The sequence below is a fragment of the Bubalus bubalis genome, chromosome 12 (genome assembly GCF_019923935.1).
Source record: "Bubalus bubalis isolate 160015118507 breed Murrah chromosome 12, NDDB_SH_1, whole genome shotgun sequence".
NCBI lineage: Eukaryota > Metazoa > Chordata > Mammalia > Artiodactyla > Bovidae > Bubalus > Bubalus bubalis.
The window spans coordinates 101,752,252-101,772,113 of record NC_059168.1 but is presented as its reverse complement, the minus strand read 5'-3'; the positions used below and the strand labels follow the sequence as shown (position 1 = coordinate 101,772,113).

Below are 19,862 nucleotides of genomic sequence, written 5' to 3'. Positions count from 1 at the left end.
GTTTTCCAGTTATCAACATGGCTTCATTGTATTAAGACCACGCCCAATGTCATCTTATCAGGAGGGTCTTCCCTGACCCTCTTGTCTGCATAACACTCGCTCACATCCCTCTTCACTTCCTCATCCCTCCTCTGCACTCTTCATGCTACTACCATCACCTGGCATGTTTGTTTACCTGCCGCCGCCTCCTAAAAAATAAGCCTCCCAAGGATAGCAATGTTGCCTGGTTTGTAGGAGCCATTCAGTAGATAAATAGTAATTTACCTTCACTGAGTAAATTATGTGAATGATGTGTAGAAAACATGTTATAAAACACTTTGTTCTGAATAACCTTTTTAACTGGACACCTTGCATTCACTGGTAACCGAGATTGCTTTTTCTCTATCTTGGTAACAGTGCATAATGGGAAATTTGAGTGTTCGGTTTCCATCCAGACTCAAGATAATTTACCAGTCAATTTAAATGAACTCGTGAAATGCTTTGTAATCAGCTCTCTGGTGACTACACAAAGGAAGTTGAAAGCCATGTCTTTGCTGAGTGGTCGGAACCAACTGGCCAGAGCCATTCTGAATCCAAACCCCATGGACTTCTGTACAAAAGATTTACTAACTGCAACATCTGAGAGAATTGTGAGTGATGACCATTTGATACAGGGAAAGTCAGAACATTTCATGTCACAACGTTAAAGCATCATGTTCTTTGTCCACAGCAAAGACTTATTAGTCACAGTGTATGCCCAGTGAAATTTTTAGTGCCTAGTTTTCTTTAATGTTATTAAGTATGTCTTTGTGTTAGCTTACCTCAGGAAGAAGATAGAGTGCAATAAGGAATTGAAAATATGATTGAAGAACAACATTAAAATGTTAGGTGAACATCCTACTTTTTAGGTGGTTAAAATGCAGGAGTAAGTAGGAATAGGTTTAATGGAATGAATTTTGCATTTGAATGACCAGTGGAGCTTTTGGTACTGTTGCCGGTTTGAAGACAAAGTGTATTGTGTGAATGGATATTTCTCTTTATAAAATTGTGTATAAGTTCCAGGAAATTAACACAGAGACAGGTGAATGGAAAGAATTGTTATTTGAACCCCTTCCTTGTGTTCGGGCTTCCATGTGTGTTTTCTCATTCAGTTCTCACCTTCTAAGGGATCCGAGATTTATATAAAAATCGGTGGAGGCTGAAGTCCGGAGAGGTGAGTTTGGAAACATAGCTTGAGAGTGAAACTGAGGTGTAGACTCGGAGCTGAACCAAGATCCTCTCCACTCTGTCACTTGTGTTAGGAAAGAAAGTCTTGGAATGGTTTTACTGTCTAGGGAGAGAATTGACTAAAATGGGAAGAATCAGAGAATAAATAAAAAGAAGAGTACAAAACAGTTCGTGATCTTTGTAAGAATCACAAATAAAAATATTGTTTTATTTATAGATGGACTGAAGCCTGTACATACTTGTAAGTGACTCTTTCCAGTAGTGAATGCGCTTCTTAGATTAAAGGTCATTTTGGAGTCTTGCCTGATCATAAAGCTTCTGTCTGATGAAGGACAGGAGCAGTTTACAAAGATTTTTCCACTGTCTAGCTTTCCTGGGCCACCACAGGAAGAAAAAGTCATTCTCACTAATGTCTTTCATATAGGTTGCCTACTTAAAAGATTTCAATGACGACCAGAAGAAAGCGATAGAAACTGCATGTGCCATGGTGAAACACTCCCCATCAGTTGCCAAGATCTGTCTGATTCATGGACCACCTGGAACAGGAAAATCAAAAACCATTGTTGGCATCCTATACCGCCTGCTGACAGAGGTGAAGTGTCTGTGAGGGCAGCAGCGTTCTTAATTGAATATGTCATTTCATGTCACTAGATTTAACTAATGTGTGATTAAGTACTAAAGTGCCTTTTTCCCCCTTCACTTGTGTGTATCTTTTGATACTCTGTGGAACCGTATCAGATAAAGGGTTAGCAGAGATGGAGAAGATTATAAGAAATAAAAAGGCAGAAAATATTATTTTGGGTGCAGTAACTCCTGAGGGCTAGAATGGTGGTCTTCTGGCTTTGTTAGTGGCCATAGCTGATACCAGGAGACCATCCTGAATTTATCTATCCCTGGGCTGCGTTTTGGTTGGATTGGGTATTGAATAAAATCAGTGTATAATAAGGTAAGGCTCAGAAAAGTTAACGATAAAATTTTATGACTGAGTAATTTTTTTAAACTTTTTATTTTGTATTGGGATGGAGCTGTTCACAGTAGTAAGTTTTTAGTATCAGTGTAAGATGCAAGAGTGAACGTTGACATTCTAGGAATCAGCGAACTAAAATGGACTGGAATGGATGAATTTAACTCAGATGACCATTATATCTACTACTGTGGGCAGGAATCCGTTAGAAGAAATGGAGTAGCCCTCATGGTCAACAGGAGTCTGAAATGCAGTACTTGGATGCAATCTCAAGAACGACAGAATGATCTCTGTTCGTTTCCAAGGCAAACCATTCAATATCACAGTAATCCAAGTCTATGCCCCAACCAGTAACGCTGAAGAAGCTGAAGTTGAACGGTTCTATGAAGACCTACAAGACCTTTTAGAACAAACACCCAAAAAAGATGTCCTTTTCATTATAGGGGACTGGAATGCAAAAGTAGGAAGTCAAGAAACACCTGGAGTAACAGGCAAATTTGGCCTTGGAATACGGAATGAAGCAGGGCAAAGGCTAATAGAGTTTTGCCAAGAGAACGCACTGCTCATAGCAAACACCCTCTTCCAACGACACAAGAGAAGACTCTACACATGGACATCACCAGATGGTCAACACCGAAATCAGGTTGATTCTATTCTTTGCAGCCAAAGATGGAGAAGCTCTATACAGTCAGCAAAAACAAGACCAGGAGCTGACTGTGGCTCAGATCATGAACTCCTTATTGCCAAATTCACACTGAAATTGAAGAAAGTAGGGAAAATCACTAGACCATTCAGGTATGACCTAAATCAAATCCCTTATAAGTATACAGTGGAAGTGAGAAATAGATTTAAGGGACTAGATCTGATAGACACAGTGCCTGATGAACTATGGATGGAGGTTTGTGACATTGTACAGGAGACAGGGTTCAAGACCATCCCCATGGAAAAGAAATGCAAAAAAGCAAAATGGCTGTCTGGGGAGGCCTTACAAATAGCTGTGAAAAGAAGAGAATCGAAAACAAAGGAGAAAAGGAAAGATAAGCATCTGAATGCAGAGTTCCAAAGAATAGCAAGGAGAGATAAGAAAGCCTTCCTCAGAGAACAATGCAAAGAAATAGAGGAAAACAACAGAATGGGAAAGACTAGAGATCTCTTCAAGAAAATTAGAGATATCAAGGGAACATTTCATGCAAAGATGGGCTCAATAAAGGACAGAAATGGTATGGACCTAACAGAAGCAGAAGATATTAAGAAGAGGTGGCAAGAATACACAGAAGAACTGTACAAAAAGGTCTTCACGACCTAGATAATCACTATGGTGTGATCACTGACCTAGAGCCAGACATCCTGGAATGTGAAGTCAAGTGGGCCTTAGACAGCATCACTATGAACAAAGCTAGTGGAGGTGATGGAATTCCAGTGGAGCTCTTTCAAATCCTGAAAGATGATGCTGTGAAAGTGCTGCACTCAGTATGCCAGCAAATTTGGAAAACAGCAGTGGCCACAAGACTGGAAAAGGTCAGTTTACATTCCAATCCCAAAGAGAGGCAATGCCAAAGAATGCTCAAACTACCGCACAATTGCATCATCTCATACACTAGTAAAGTAATACTCAAAATTCTCCAAGCCAGGCTTCAGCAATACGTGAACTGTGAACTTCCAGGTGTTCAAGCTGGTTTTAGAAAAGGCAGAGGAACCAGAGATCCAATTGCCAACATCTGCTGGATCATAGAAAAAGCAAGAGAGTTCCAGAAAAACATCTATTTCTGCTTTATTGACTATGCCAGAGCCTTTGACTGCGTGAATCACAATAAACTGTGGACAATTCTGAAAGAGATGGGAATACCAGACCACCTGACCTGCCTCTTGAGAAACCTGTATGCTGGTCAGGAAGCAACAGTTAGAACTGAACATGGAGCAACAGACTGGTTCCAAATAGGAAAAGGAATACATCAAGGCTGTATATCGTCACCCTGATTATTTAACTTCTATGCAGAATACATCATGAGAAATGCTGGGCTGGAAGAAGCACAAGCTGGAATCAAGATTGCCAGGAGAAATTATCAATCACCTCAGATACGCAGATGACACCATCCTTATGGCAGGAAGGGAAGAGGAACTAAAAAGCCTCTTGATGAAAGTGAAAGTGGAGAGTGAAAAAGTTGACTTAAAGCTCAACATTCAGAAAATGAAGATCACGGCATCTGGTCCCATCACTTCATGGGAAATAGATGGGGAAACAGTGGAAACAGCATCAGACTTTATATTTTGGGGCTCCAAAATCACTGCAGATGGTGACTGTAGCCATGAAATTAAAATGCTTACTCCTTGGAAGGAAAGTTATGACCAACCTGGATAGCACATTCAAAAGCAGAGACATTACTTTGTCAACAAAGGTCCGTCTAATCAAGGCTATGGTTTTTCCAGTGGTCATGTAGGGATGTGAGAGTTGGACTGTGAAGAAAGCTGAGCACTGAAGAATTGATGCTTTTGAACTGTGGTTTTGGACAAGATTGTTGAGAGTCCCTTGGACTGCAAGGAAATCCAACCAGTCCATTCTGAAGGAGATCAGCCCTGGGATTTCTTTGGAAGGAATGATGCTAAAGCTGAAACTCCAGTACTTTGGCCACCTCATGCGAAGAGCTGACTCATTGGAAAAGACTGATGCTGGGAGGGATTGGGGGCAGGAGGAGAAGGGGACGACAGAGGATGAGATGGCTGGGTGGCATCACCGACTCGATGGACATGAGTTTGGGTGAACTCTGGGAGTTGGTGATGGACAGGGAGGCCTGGCGTGCTGTGATACATGGGGCGCAAAGAGTCGTACACGAATGAGTGACTGAACTGAACTGAAGATGCAGGTGCTTTTTATTTTTATTATAGGAACTTTTGAATATATGTGAAAGTAGGAAAGAACTATAACATTGTGTAATAGAACTCATCAGGACTTTTTGTTTGATGCAAATTGCAGAACCAAAGGAGGGGGTGTTCAGATGAAAACTCCAACGCCAAAATCAAGCAAAACCGTGTCCTCGTATGTGCACCTTCCAATGCAGCTGTTGATGAACTTATGAAAAAAATTATCATTGAATTCAAAGAAAAGTGTAAAGACAAGAAGAATCCTATGGGTATGATATTTATGTAGGCTTTTAATTTGTTTTGTTTTCAGTGTTTAGTGTGGGGAGCTTTGAATGACAAAAAGTGAGCCAGTTCTGGCTTATTGACATCTCCCGAATTTCGTTCATGTGGCCTTCCAGGACAGTGCTTCTCTCACAGTGTGGCTTGTGACCAGTCACTGGATTGTGAAATCAGTTTAGGGAGATTAGAACCAGCATACTTACATAAGATAGAACAGAACAGAGGGAAACAGAAAAGATTAGAGCATAGTTAATGAGGGGGGTAAGTAGTATTCTGTGAAACCTATTTTACTGGTGAAGTGTGAGTGTACTGCTTTCAGTACAATGTGAAGTGTGCCTCATAAAAGCGCTGGTCTAGCGTCAGCAGCAGCAGCAGCGTGTATACACCTAGAAGTGAAAATGCTGGGTTGAAGGATTTGTGCATCTTCTAGATAGTGCCAGATCCTTCTAGAAAGTGGTGGTGTCAGATCCCACACTGAGAACAGTGCCCAGACAGTGGGCAGGGTGCTGTTTTCACTTTCCTTTTCCTGAGGAGGAGTAATAAGCACTTTTTCAGGTGTCCATTGACAACAGGACAAGGCTGGATGAAGTTGAGACAAATGCCGGGTCTAGGTTGGATTTTTAACTTTTTCGGTTAGAAAATGACATCTCTGTCAGTAAAGAGAGCTTTTTTCATTATTTTTCAGTACTTTTTTTTTTTTTCCCAATGCATGTGATATATATATTTGTGGGATTTGGTATATACCCTTTATTGGGTTAAAGAAGTCCGTTTTTCATTAGCTTTTTTTTATGAATGGGTGCTGAATTTTATACAGACATTTATTTGCAATGTTTTGTGTAAGTGATTATCTGTCCCTTGAAAGTTAATCTGTTTTTAGTATTGTTTTGGTGTTTGTTGTTCTCTTTTTACTTTTTGGTCTGTTTTTTGACAGATGGGTAAGTTTTTGTCTGCTGAATGTCTTTAATTGTTGATTTATTCAAGTTTTCTGCATTTGAGTGACTTTTGCTAATTTTTAAATCCTTGTGTTTTGTTGTATGTGAATTAAAAAACCCAACACCTCAGCACCTGGACAGTGATCGGCTCTCATCCTTCTCCCTCCAGGGAAGCCACAGCAGCTCAGGGGCTTTCATATCTGGTTTTCACCTTTCTCTGTTTTTCGCCCCTAGGAATTTCTTTTACATCCTTCTGAGCTCACCCTGCAATTTAAAGGATTCTGTTTTAATTTCTGGAGCATTTTGAGGTGCTTAGAGTGGGTATAAATCTCATCACCTTTCTGGCAGATAATCAACTTAGCAGTTTTGAAACTTTCGAGTAAATGTTGGCCAGAGAAGATGGCTTCAAATTTAGAAGAAGGAGCTGAACTAGGAATACAGATACATGTAGACAACTGTATAATAAATTGTTAATTTATTCATTCAGCACGTTTATTGTATTTACTGTGTGCCAGCAGCTGTTCTAGGCAGTGACCAAAACAAAACCTGATTCTCTGGGGCTTGGGATTCAGTGAAAGGAAACAGCAAGCAAGTACATGACATGTTAGGTTGGGATAGGTGCTAATAAACACTGCTTGGTTGATGTTATTTATTTAGTTCAGTGAAGCAGTGGGAGATTTTTAGACTAAATAATACCTGAGTGTACTAACCTAGAATTAAAAATGCGGTTAGTAAACCAGTTTAAATGATGCTGACAGTTTTTGAAATTACCAGAATTTCCAGCACCTTCTGTCCCTTAGATCCTGAGGTGGCATTGTGATGTGGAGCAGAGTTTTAGAACCTTGGTTCTGACTATTCTACAGAAAAGGATTTGATTGGTGGTCCCAAAAGATTTCATTTGGGGAATTCAGACATGTATTAAAAGATAAACATCTTCATCTTTGAAATATCCTGAGGTTAAGAAATCTGTTTTATTTTTAACTCAGCCATTTTCCAAACGAATTTTACCATGGATTGTTGAATAGAACATAGTTTGAGGAACATTAGTGTAATAGAATCTCATCTCTGCTGTATACTATTTGTGCAACCCCAGGCAATGGCACCCCACTCCAGTACTCTTGCCTGGAAAATCCTGTGTACGGAGGGGCCTGGAGGGCTGCAGTCCTTGGGGTCGCTAGGAGTTGGACACGACTGAGCGACTTCAGTTTATTTTTTCACTTTCATGCATTGGAGAAGGAAATGGCAACCCACTCCAGTGTTCTTGCCTGGAGAATCCCAGGGACGGGGGAGCCTGGTGGGCTGCCGTCTATGGGGTCGCACAGAGTCGGACACGACTGGATCGACTTAGCAGCAGCAGCAGTAGCTTTTATTAGGCGGAAATAAATCCTTGCCTTTTAGGGGTTTTTATGAAGCTTTATCTAAAAGGATATATGTGGAGCCTTTAGCACAGTTCCAGATGTCTGGTTGATTAATAGTTCATGTTAGCTCCCTTCTCTGATTGTTAATATTTTGCTAAAAAACAGTTATTATGTACAGAGATTGGCAGTGTTCTTACTAATCTCTGTGTGACTTTTATCAACAGGAAACTGTGGAGATATAAATTTAGTACGTCTAGGTCCAGAAAAGTCTATTAATAATGAGGTCCTAAGATTCAGTTTGGACAGTCAAGTTAACCACAGAATGAGTAAGTATGCAATAAAGGTATATACTAATTTATTTTTTTCTTGTTGTATAGTTGGCTTGGGCATTAAAGGTAATTTGGAGACCCTAAAAATAGTCTGATTTTGAAAGCTAGTTTTCCTTCTCATTGTGTGTGAATATGTGTATATTTGTTAGAATGAGCAATTCTTTGTCTTTTTATTTTCTTTAAAGAAAAAGACTTACCGTCTCATGTTCAGGAGATGCACAAAAGAAAGGAATTTCTTGATCGTCAACTTGATGAACTTTCCCGCCAGCGTGCTTTATGCCGAGGTGGAAGGGAATCGCAGGTATCTAAACATTTCTTGATCAGTGTTTATAACAGCTCATAGATAAACTAGTTGAGTATTTGATGCTGTTCTTTTGTTGTGAAATAGTATATAATTTGTGTAAAAGATGTATACAAAAATGGTATCTTTACATTAGGAGTTAAACTTTTTTTTAAAGGACCAGATAGTAAATATTTTAGACTTTACAGGCCTATGTAGAGTCTCTTTTAGCCACTCAACTCTGCTGTTGTAGCCTGAAGACAGCAGCAGTTGGTAACATGTAAATGATGTACCAGGGGTTGGCCTGCTAGGCAGACAGGAAGAGCCAACCTACAATACCTTGGACAGATCTGCATCTTAAATACAGTATTAAGAATTTATCAGACTTCCCTGGTGGTCCAGTGGTTAAGAATCTGAGCTTTCCACTGCAGGGGGTACAGGTTCAATCCCTGGCTGAGGAACTAAGATCCCAAATACTTCACTGTGTGGTCAAAAAAAAAGAATTTATCTAATTCAGTTCAGTTGCTCAGTCGTGTCCGACTCTGCAACCCCATGAATTGCAGCACTCCAGGCCTCCCTGTCCATCACCAACTCCCAGAGTTCACCCAAACTCATGTCCATCGAGTCGGTGATGCCATCCAGCCATCTCATCCTCTGTCGTCCCCTTCTCCTCCTGCCTGTAATCCTCCCAGCATCAGAGTCTTTTCCAGTGAGTCAACTCTTCGCATGAGGTGGCCAAAGTACTGGAGTTTCAGCTTTAGCGTCATTCCTTCCAGAAAACACCCATGACTGATCTCCTTTAGAATGGACTGGTTGGATCTCCTTGCAGTCCAAGGGACTCTCAAGAGTCTTCTCCAACACCAAAGTTCAAAAGCATCAATTCTTCGGTGCTCAGCTTTCTTCACAGTCCAACTCTCACATCCCTACATGACCACTGGAAAAACCATAGCCTTGACTAGACAGACCTTTGTTGGCAAAGTAATGTCTCTGCTTTTGAATGTGCTATCTAGGTTGGTCATAACTTTTCTTCCAAGGAGTAAGCGTCTTTTAATTTCATGGCTACAGTCACCATCTGCAGTGATTTTGGAGCCCCCAAAAATAGTCTGACACTGTTTCCACTGTTTCCCCATCTATTTCCCATGAAGTGATGGGACCAGATGCCGTGATCTTCATTTTCTGAATGTTGAGCTTTAAGTCAACTTTTTCACTCTCCACTTTCACTTTCATCAAGAGGCTTTTTAGTTCCTCTTCCCTTCCTGCCATAAGGATGGTGTCATCTGCGTATCTGAGGTGATTGATAATTTCTCCTGGCAATCTTGATTCCAGCTTGTGCTTCTTCCAGCCCAGCATTTCTCATGATGTACTCTGCATAGAAGTTAAATAAGCAGGGTGACGATATACAGCCTTGACGTACTCCTTTTCTTATTTGGAACCAGTCTGTTGTTCCATGTCCAGTTCTAACTGTTGCTTCCTGACCTGCATACAGATTTCTCAAGAGGCAGGTCAGGTGGTCTGGTATTCCCATCTCTTTCAGAATTGTCCACAGTTTATTGTGATTCACGCAGTCAAAGGCTCTGGCATAGTCAATAAAGCAGAAATAGATGTTTTTCTGGAACTCTTCCCTTTTTGATGATCCAGCGGATATTGGCAATTGGATCTCTGGTTCCTCTGCCTTTTCTAAAACCAGCTTGAACATCTGGAAGTTCACGGTTCATGTATTGCTGGAGCCTGGCTTGGAGAATTTTGAGCATTACTTTACTAGTGTGTGAGATGAGTGCAGTTATGCGGTAGTTTGAGCATTCTTTGACATTGCCTTTCTTTGGGATTGGAATGAAAACTGACCTTTTCCAGTCCTGTGGCCACTACTGAGTTTTCCAAATTTGCTGGCATATTGAGTGCAGCACTTTCACAGCATCATCTTTCAGGATTTGAAAGAGCTCAACTGGAATTCCATCACCTCCACTAGCTTTGTTCGTAGTGATGCTTTCTAAGGCCCACTTGACTTCACATTCCAGGATGTCTGGCTAATTAACACCTACTGAATGGAACGTGGAGTGTTAGTTGTTGGGTTGCTGGGTAATGAGCTGAGGTTTAAAACCAGACCACAGGAGAAGTTGAAATAGATTTATTACTCACAGGTCCTGGAGGAGGTACATAGCATACCTTGAGGGGCCACGCAGGAGGTCCATGCAGAGTGCAGACAGAAGCAGGCCCTGGGCCACATATCTTTATCAGGGTCCATGGTTGGAGTGTTTTGACATATCCAGATTAGGGCTGGATTGGGCAGTTTGAATGGAAAGAGCAGGGTTTGGGTAAGTTTCTTGGAGGGTTTTATCTCAAGGTCACATATAAGGCATACAGGTGCTGGAAGGCAACAGAAAGCATTGATGACAAGAGCGAACATTTGCTGGTGACTCTGGGTGCTATATAAGACATTTGCAAGAGTGAGGGGCGAGTGTCAGTTTGAAGTCACGGCAGGCACCTGGCCAAACACAATGGATGTCAGGGCAGCAGTGCCCTGGAGTAGCTTAGCTGAACTCTGATACACAGTAGTATAGAGAGACTGGTAGGGGAAACACACTGGGTGAATCAGTTTTTCATTGGTAAAGTACTGGCTCTTCTTTTTGAAATGTGAGGCAGTTCATTGGAAAGCATTTTAAAATGCTTAGTTTAATGATAGCAGTCTTATTTTTTCCAGAGGCAAGAATTAGATGGAAAAATTGCCAGAGTTTCAAAAGAAAGGCAGGAGCTTGCTTCTAAAATTAAAGAGGTAAGTAGTTCATCTGTAGCATTTTCCTGGCATTTCTTTTTTAAATTATGAAATAGTTCAGACAGCCTATGGTCTTTTCTCAGTTACATTTAAACTTTGAGAATTCCTGGTGGTCCAGTGATTAGGACTCTGCACGTCCATTGCAGAGGATGTGAATCCAATCCCTTTTTCAGGGAACTCAGATCCCTCAAGCTGCATGTGTAGTCAAAATGTATATAAATCAATAAAATTTTTTTATAATGAAAAATTAATATCAAGCATATACACAAATAGAGAAAATGGTGTAACTGCTTGTACATTTATAGTTTTTTTCTGAAACTCTCAGTGTTCTACTCTCCCATCCAGAAATTTATGGTATTGTCATATGAATAATTAATGAAACTAAATTTGTAGGGTTTTCCTTTATTAAAAATAAAGAAGAAAGAAAATTACATGTCTGAATTCAGGTAGACCAGCAGTGACTGGGATGTGGCACAAGAAAAGTGCCTTTTTTCCCTCAATTTTTAGCTGAAAGCATAAGCTCTTTTTACTTGTTTTTGATCACAAAAATTCTTTTATAGCATGTATAACTTTTCCCCTAGTATTCTTTGGATATAAAAATATCAACTCAAGTTTAGATGAGTCGAAGCTAGAATGGCCAGCATAGAGCCCTAATGAAATGAACTGGGGTTAAGGGAGAGAGGGTACTATGAACTGGTAATGGCATTTGTATTTTTAAGCTGAGATTTTTCTCTTGAATATATTATTGACTTCTGTGTGGCTAAATGAATATAGTTGAATTTAATGCATATTTCCACTAGCAGTTTATTTCAATTAAAAATTATGTGCTGCTGCTGCTAAGTCGCTTCAGTCGTGTCCGACACTGTGCGACCCCATAGACGGCAGCCCACCAGGCTCCCCGGTCCCTGGGATTCTCCAGGCAAGAACACTGGAGTGCGTTGCCATTTCCTTCTCCAATAAAAATTATGTGGAAAGCTATTAAAGTTTAAACTCAGCCCAAAATTAATCTTTCCATATTTCAGGATGAAGTCTTTGTTTACCGGTGATATGGTTTTTTGCCACTGATCACGTTGTTCAGTGGGCTGTTAAATTAATTGCACTTGCGGTTTTAGCATGATGCTGGCTGTAAGGAGAGGGGTATGGCAGTTACCATATGAGCACTGGAGGGAAGGCCACAGCCGCCACCACCTTCTCACAGACATGCCTCAAAGAGTCCAGGTGTGAGTCTGTCATATGCTCAGCTCCAGCTTTTCAGGAGCAGAAATAGGCTAACTGAATCTCTGATGAGACTCAGTCTCCATCTCAGTTTATTCCATTATATAGACATGGACCAAGGTGGTCGTTAGTTCTGTGGGAGTAGAATGCTCATGAGTTTCACAGGTGTTTTTGTTGGTACTGGTTCTTATAAAAGAATAAGGTTACATGCTTAAAACTAACAGAAAAGGGTATGTTCAGGCTTAGTTTTGTTCCTGGTTTTACTCAGATAATTGCTTCACAGTTCAGTAGAATTATTTAGTCTTTGCTTATTCTGATACCTTCCCACATACATCAGGCTGTAAGAATTTTAAGTTTACTTTGACCAAATTAAACCCTGAATAAATTTTTCTTAACGTGCTGAAATCACGTTCCAAGATTAGACTCCCCTGCAGACTGTTCTCTCTGATGGCTTCTGAGTACCTTGAGTGCTGCTGTTTTCTAGATTGCAGGTTCCCACCTGACATTTACTGAACATTTTTCTGCCACATAAGTGGCAAGTGTGTTACAGTGCAAAGAGGCCTATCATAGTCAAGAAGTTTTTAGATACAAGTGAACATTGATGAACTTTTATTCTCTTAGGTTCAAGGACGCCCACAGAAGACACAGAGCATCATCATCTTAGAGTCACACATCATTTGCTGCACGCTGAGCACGAGTGGTGGCTTGCTGCTCGAGACTGCTTTCCGTGGGCAAGGGGGCGTCCCCTTCAGCTGTGTCATCGTTGATGAGGTCAGTGAGCAGTTGGCCATATGGCTCTTGCCTAGTGCTGTGAGGAGGAAGTCCTAGGTGAAGAGTGGCTGCCAAGATGTTGACATAGTGGTCTTTTGCATCTGATTTTGACCTGCTCTTAAACATGTGTATTCCTATATGTTGAAATATGCTGCTAATAACCCACCATGATGAAAACTGCTTTTCTAGTATTGGAATTGTAGTCTTAGGTATTCCTGATCTTAACAAAATCCATCCCAAGGATTGTCTAGCTCCTGCTTAGAATATCTCTGATTACCTTTTGAAGCATTTTTGATATAATTGGATAGCTCTGAGCACCATATTTTCAGCTTTTCATCCTAATTCCTAGTTCATTCATTGAGCAAATATTTATTGGTTACCTACTGTTTGCTAGAATCTAGAGCCAGAAGACAAAAAGAGATGGAAAAGGAAGGATAGAGAACCCGTTCAGGAGATCCGAGATCCAGTATTCACCAAAATGAAGGAATAGAAAAGATGATGAAATAGTTGAAGGAAATGTTGCCAAATTGAAGTGAAGCTTGAGGATTGCAAATGTGAAGTGGCCTCCTGAGGAGGAGAGCGAGCGGGCGGGTGGGGCACGCCGAAACACAGCCCTGTCGGGCACACGTCCAGCGGGAACAGACCGACCGGGGACAGGACTTGGCCCTTGCAGTTTATGGCTGCTTCCCAAGTGATAGTGGCACCTGAAAGATGGCTGACTTCCACAATGTATGTGTGTTGGGGCAGGGGGGTTGTTTTGGGGTTTTTTTCCCCTCCAAGCGTTTAGAATGTTCTTATTGTTTTCTAATCAAAATCTTTATTTTTAATATTTGGTGCAGAAGGAGAAGGTGTACGTTTTTGAATGGCTAAGACTTTCATTATGAATTAGACTGTATATGGATAAAAAGTAACAAAGAAAACTATGACTGTATCTCCATTCTATACTTTCTTACCAAGGCTGGACAGTCCTGTGAAGTTGAAACTCTTACTCCGCTCATCCATCGTTGCAACAAGCTTGTCCTCGTAGGAGACCCTAAGCAGCTCCCTCCCACAGTCATTTCCGTGGTATGTTTTTTCACATTCATGTTGCTGTAAAGTGGAAGGGGTCTTTTGGTTTTTTGTTTTGCGGGGTGGGCATCCTCCTTGGATCATCATCTCTTACTTGCAGGGAGAAATAGGGAATGGCTGAGGAAAGAGAACAGCCACTGTTTAGAGCCTTCATAGTAAAGTCTCCAAAAATATTCTTTATTCATAATGAGCTTGTGTGTGTGTGACAGGAGCATGTAGGTATCAAAAGACCAGAAGTTGAAGAACAGGATATCCCATGTGCAATGGGCTGTCCCTCTGAGAAAGGCAGTGTGCAGCTCTTCTAAGGGCTGATTTGTTTTCATAACAGAGCCACCAAACCCATGATAAAAACTCTAAAAGCAAGGGAAAGGATCCCAACCTCGTAATTTATATTTATGTATATGCAAAATTTGAGGAAACCAGTAAGAAGATAAATTATTCTTACAGTAATGTGTACAGTATTAGGATTCCGTATCCTATAATGTTCCTCACATGCTCTGAAAGGGAAGGTGGAAGGAAAGAGACTGGGCTCCGCTTGTGGGAAGATGAGCAGCACAGTTGTGTCCCCTTCCCTGTTGTGTGAACACTCACTAGAACTGCTCCTGAAAGTGCACGGCACAGTCAGGATCCGGATGTTTTGGGTACTCTTGCACAGGTCTCCACCTAGGTTTTGAAACTGAATAACATTGGAGCATTTTACTGATACAGAGAGTGTGTGGTCAGAGTAGTGGCTGCATGACCAGTCCCAGAGAACAGACCATTTTCACAGCATTTCTGTTCAGTTATGTTCTGTTTGGTTATGTAATGAAAGCGTGTTGCTGTTTTTTGTTGTTACTGTTCTTTGACTTTGGGATCATCAACATGATCGTGCAGTTCTTTGATGTCTGAGCACTTGTGCGTGACCATGTGAAGGGGTAGGCTAGGAGCACCCCTGACCTGGAGTGAAGACCTTGTCCGTGGGGAAAAGCTGCTGCACCAGGGTTCGTGGGGAGTTAGGAGGAGCCAGCTCTGCACTGCATTATGTGACTAATACAGCGTTTCAGAGATTGACTGATGACTTCTCAAAGGGCCTTCGCATGCAGTTATCGAAAGGGGGTTGTTGATAGTCCTCAGCTTTACTGCCTTCTTTGGTAATTGATTAAGAACAGTAGAAATGAGAAGAAGAATATTTGGCCTTTTCTTATTGTAAAAATAATACAGGCTTATTGAGAAATTTTCAGAAAATGATTATAAAGTTAATTTTCTCAACATGCCTTTCTGACGCCCTATTTCTAGGAATAATTACTGTGAATAGTGTAGTGGATAATTTGAACAGTTTGTGGTCATTGATGTGCAAAGTTGCCTTTTCTCCAGTCTCTGTTTATTGAATGCTAGCCTAATTCAGGCACCGTTTTAATTAAGTTCTAGGATTATGACAGTGTTGAAAACTGACAAAAATCTCTGGCCTTACAAAGCTGACATTCTAGCGGGTAACAGACAATAAGTTACCAAATTCAGAAGGTTGGGTAGTTTACAGGGAATGTATGCATTTGTGTGTGCCGACTTTGACCTTGTAAAGGTGGCAGAATCAGTCTGTGTCACACTGCCTTTTTTCCAGTCAATAAATAGATCAGGAATGTACATTTATGTCAAAACATGAAAATCTCTGTCATTTGGTAGGACGGATCTGGTTGGTTTTTTTTTTTTCTGTAAGTAAATGTGTTACCTCCTATAAATCCATTTTCTTTTTTCCTAGAGTGAAGTAAATGAGTTTTTTTGTTAGCTTGAATAGATAAACTTTTGAGGTATAGATGATAATGCCAAATGTCCACTAAGAATATTTATTCTATTTAATTACACAGACCTATTTAAAGTTGCATATTTATATAATCACTTGCATAAATAATACAAATAGGAAGTAATGTCTTCTTTCTCCACTCTGATAGTTTGTGAAACAGGTTTATTAAAACTTTGCATATTCATCTTCAGTGCTCATATCTGCAACATACTCATAAAGTTTCCACTCTTCTTTCTCAATTTTGACATGGTGCTAACATTGAAACGTATATCCTAAGTATATCCCAACTGTGATTACATGAAGACACTTTTCTTCATTTGTCAATTACCTCTGTTTCAGGTTTCAGGTTTGTTGTAACCCTTTATTGGATTTATGAAATCAACTTATTTCATAAGTTGATAAGATCACATCATTCATCAACAGTATGTGGAATTTCTAAATGAGGAGAATATGCCTCAGCTTTTGTAGTCACGCTCCATGGCTTTTCAAAGGTGGAAGTCAGAAACATCTTCTTTCTCTGAATCTTTGGTTGTTGGTAATGCCATGTGCATTTTAGATGTACGTTTGCTGTGTACATTGTAGAGCTCAGTAATTGTTTTTTTAATAGTGGGAAAAGTACAGATGAGTCATTAGAAATTATTGCTTTGTCTTTCCCCTTTCAGAAGGCACAGGACTACGGCTATGACCAGTCGATGATGGCCCGCTTCCACAAGTTCCTGGAGGAGAGTGTGGAGCACAACATGATTGGCAGGCTGCCCGTCTTACAGCTCACCATCCAGTACAGGATGCACCCGGACATATGCCTCTTTCCTTCTAGTTATATTTATGATGGAATCTTGAGAACAAATAGGTGGGTTCTTCTCATTGCATGTTAGCTTGTTTTATTTGTAGGTTTGGCTGCTTAGGAAGAATAGCTCTTTTACAGTGCTCTTAAGTCTTGTTATTAAAAACATAAAGGTTTAATAATTTAAATTATAAAAGTCATGTTGATTGTAGCAAATGCAGATAAATGAAAAGGGGGATAAAACCAACCCCCCTATTTATACTACACAGAAATAATCACTAGTAACATTTTAGTATATCTACTTCCAGTCCTTGTACTATGCACATCTTTTTTTTTTTTTTTTTTCCTTTTTCTCTTTTGGGAAAAAAGAATCATACCGTGCTTTACCTACTGTTTTATACCTTGCTTTTTTCATGTACTGTATTATGAGTAATTTTCCAGTCATAATTGTTATATTTTAAATACATAGATGATTCTCCCTAGCACTAGAATAGAAATAAAATTCACTTTTCTTTTAGTGTATTGAAATTTTATTTTTTTAAAGACGAGTCCTTCTTGTCCCCTTTTCCCTAGCTCTCTCCCTGCCACATACACACAGAAAAATGGTAGTAATAATTTAAAAAAATGTTTCTGACTTGACTTGTGTTCTAAATGGTGCTGCTCTTTTATAGAGGGACAGAGACCAGTCGGTGCTCATCTGACTGGCCATTTCAACCCTACCTCGTGTTTGACGTTGGAGATGGCTTAGAAAGACGGGATAATGAGTATGTTCTCTTATACTTCAGTCTTCACTGATGGTGTCAGAATTTTTATATTGTTTTTGTTTATATTTAAGTTCAAAATACTTTTCATACAAATCTCTCTGCCTAGTGCCAGGGCACAATCATTTTCTTTTAGCTGGATTGATAAATTCATCTTTTTAATCATAAAATTACTGATATCTTTATGTATTTCAGTCTTTCAGTGTTTCTTTCTTAATTGTATTAGTGGGGATTGTATTACCTCACATGTGATAAGCACTTAAGTAGATCCATGCTGAACTCACTGCTGTTGCTGCTAAGTCAGTTGTGAGTAAAATAGATGTGGCCCCAGTGCAAGGCTCTTGTGGTCTAACACGAGGCAGACGTTAACCAGGTCATTCCTGTGGTGATTGATTATTCCAGTTGGGTAAAATATTGGGAAGGAGAAATACAAACACGGTTGAATGAAGGTGTGAGGCAGAGGGTGGACGATACTTGGAGCACGTTGGGTTGTGTGAATCGGTCGGGTGGTCTGTGAATGCTAGTGCGTGATCCGCGTGGCCTGTGGTGGGGCATGACAAAAGTGATACATCTGAAGCTCTTTTCTCAGTGTGGGGAAGATAATAAATCTGTAATAGGAGCTCTTCATTAGTCATGTCTTCATTATTATAAATACCTTTGTTCTCACTGTGGCTATCCCTGTTTTAACAAATGAAGAAGCTGGTGTCTAAACTTATTTGACTCCAAGCTCTTTTCTGTCATACAGCTTCATGATTCACTGGGCAGTTGTTATTCTGTTTATTTATATGTACAGTGTTAATAATGGTCATTATAACAGCCTCTTTGAATCACTGCTGACTGAATAAAGATAAAGCTTCCCAATCTACCCTTGACTGTAATAGACAACAAAGTGGAACTTAACAATTGGACTGCTATTAGTTTTGATGTCTTGTATTTTGTTTTTATCTTATTTAGCTCATATGTAAATGTTCAAGAGATAAAACTGGTAATGGAACTAATTAAACTTATTAAAGACAAAAGAAGGGACATTACTTTCCGAAACATTGGCATAATAACCCATTACAAGGCTCAGAAGACACTGATTCAGAAGGATTTGGACAAAGAGTTTGATAGAAAAGGGTGAGGCATCTTTATTTTTATGGCTCTTTCCAGTTTCTCTGTTGAATTAAAAAGAAGAAAGAGGGGATGGAAGGAGAGAAGAAAATGAAACTTAACCCCTGGGGCATGGTCATAGACCCTCCTGGTAACATAGAACAAGGAGACCAGGACACTGGCTCCACAGACTTGTGCTGAGAAGGGAGTATGGTTACGCTTGTAGCACCTGTAGACGGAGTGCCTGCTGCCTTTTCGAAGGTCTTCACTGTTACACTTGACAGTGGAATTGACTGAGAAACTCTCCAGGCCTTTCCATTTAGTTGGATAACTTGTTAATCTAAATTCTAATTGTACCGAGATAACACATAGTCACATTTTCACTTAGAAAAAATTATTTAAACCTTTTAGTGGCTTCATGTATAGGGTGAAGATCGTGTCTTTGTCTCCTTTTACCTCAACAGTAAAATTAAAAATTAAATATTGGAAATCCAGGTAACTCCATAGTTTCTGCACCTTGAAACACACAAACTACCAAAATTGACACTAGGAAAAAACCAGAAACACTGGCTAGATCTATTAAATGTAAACAGATTGAGTTAGTAATCAAACACTTACCAACAGAGAACAAAGCCAGGACCAGGCTTCTCTGGTGAATTCTATCAAACATTAAGATTTAACACCAGTCCTTGCAAATGCTTCTGAAAAATAGAAGGGAAGACTACTCATTTTATGGGGCCACTATTATCTTGATACCAGAGCCATGGAGACATCACCAGAAAAGAGAACTACGGACTAATATATCCTTTATGAATGTGGATGCAAAAATTCTCAACAAAATAATGGCAGCTGAACTCAGTAGCATATTAAAAAGATTATAGACCAGGATCAAGTGGAATTTATCTCAGGAATGCAAGGTTGGTTCAATATATGATAATCAGTCAGTGTTCTGTACCATAATTAAAGGGAAACCCCACGTGGTTGTGATCATCTGAATAGATTTCATTTATTTGAGTGAAAGCATTTTAGTGCAACAACAACCTTTCATGATAAAAATACTCAACAAATTTAGGAATAGAAGGGAACTTCCTTAGGCTAATAAAAGACATCTATGAAAAACCATAGCTCAAAAACCATACTTGATGGTAAGATGAAAACTTTACCTATATGATCAGGAAGGATGGGATGTCTGCTTTCACTGCTTTTGTGCAGCATTGTATTAGAAATTCTGTGCAGAGCAGTTAAGTAGGAAAAGGAAATGCAGTATTTGTGCAAACTGCTAGTCCTTATAAACAAGTTCAGCAGAGTTGTAGGATACAAGATCAGTATGCAGAAATCGGTTGTATTCAGCAGCCACAAGAAATCTGAAAAAAAAATTTTTTTAATTCCATTTACGGTAGCATCATAAAGAACAAAA

At 39.9% G+C, this 19,862-nt stretch overlaps 1 protein-coding gene across 10 annotated transcripts in view; it reads left to right on the top strand.

Moving 5' to 3' along the window:
- The window catches only part of SETX (senataxin), a 104,258-nt gene that overhangs the window by 57,960 nt on the left and 26,436 nt on the right, over positions 1–19,862 (top strand). For 9 of the 10 annotated variants that reach the window (XM_044926478.2, XM_044926477.2, XM_044926473.2 and 6 more), the window contains 11 exons: positions 397–629; positions 1,631–1,798; positions 5,142–5,298; positions 7,823–7,924; positions 8,113–8,228; positions 10,891–10,977; positions 12,814–12,963; positions 13,921–14,028; positions 16,471–16,658; positions 17,264–17,356; positions 18,308–18,472. In XM_044926478.2, coding sequence (XP_044782413.2) covers positions 397–629; positions 1,631–1,798; positions 5,142–5,298; positions 7,823–7,924; positions 8,113–8,228; positions 10,891–10,977; positions 12,814–12,963; positions 13,921–14,028; positions 16,471–16,658; positions 17,264–17,356; positions 18,308–18,472 — 1,567 coding nt within the window. The remainder of the gene's footprint in view (positions 1–396; positions 630–1,630; positions 1,799–5,141; positions 5,299–7,822; positions 7,925–8,112; positions 8,229–10,890; positions 10,978–12,813; positions 12,964–13,920; positions 14,029–16,470; positions 16,659–17,263; positions 17,357–18,307; positions 18,473–19,862) is intronic. The other variant, XM_006052143.4, reaches the window with a different exon arrangement.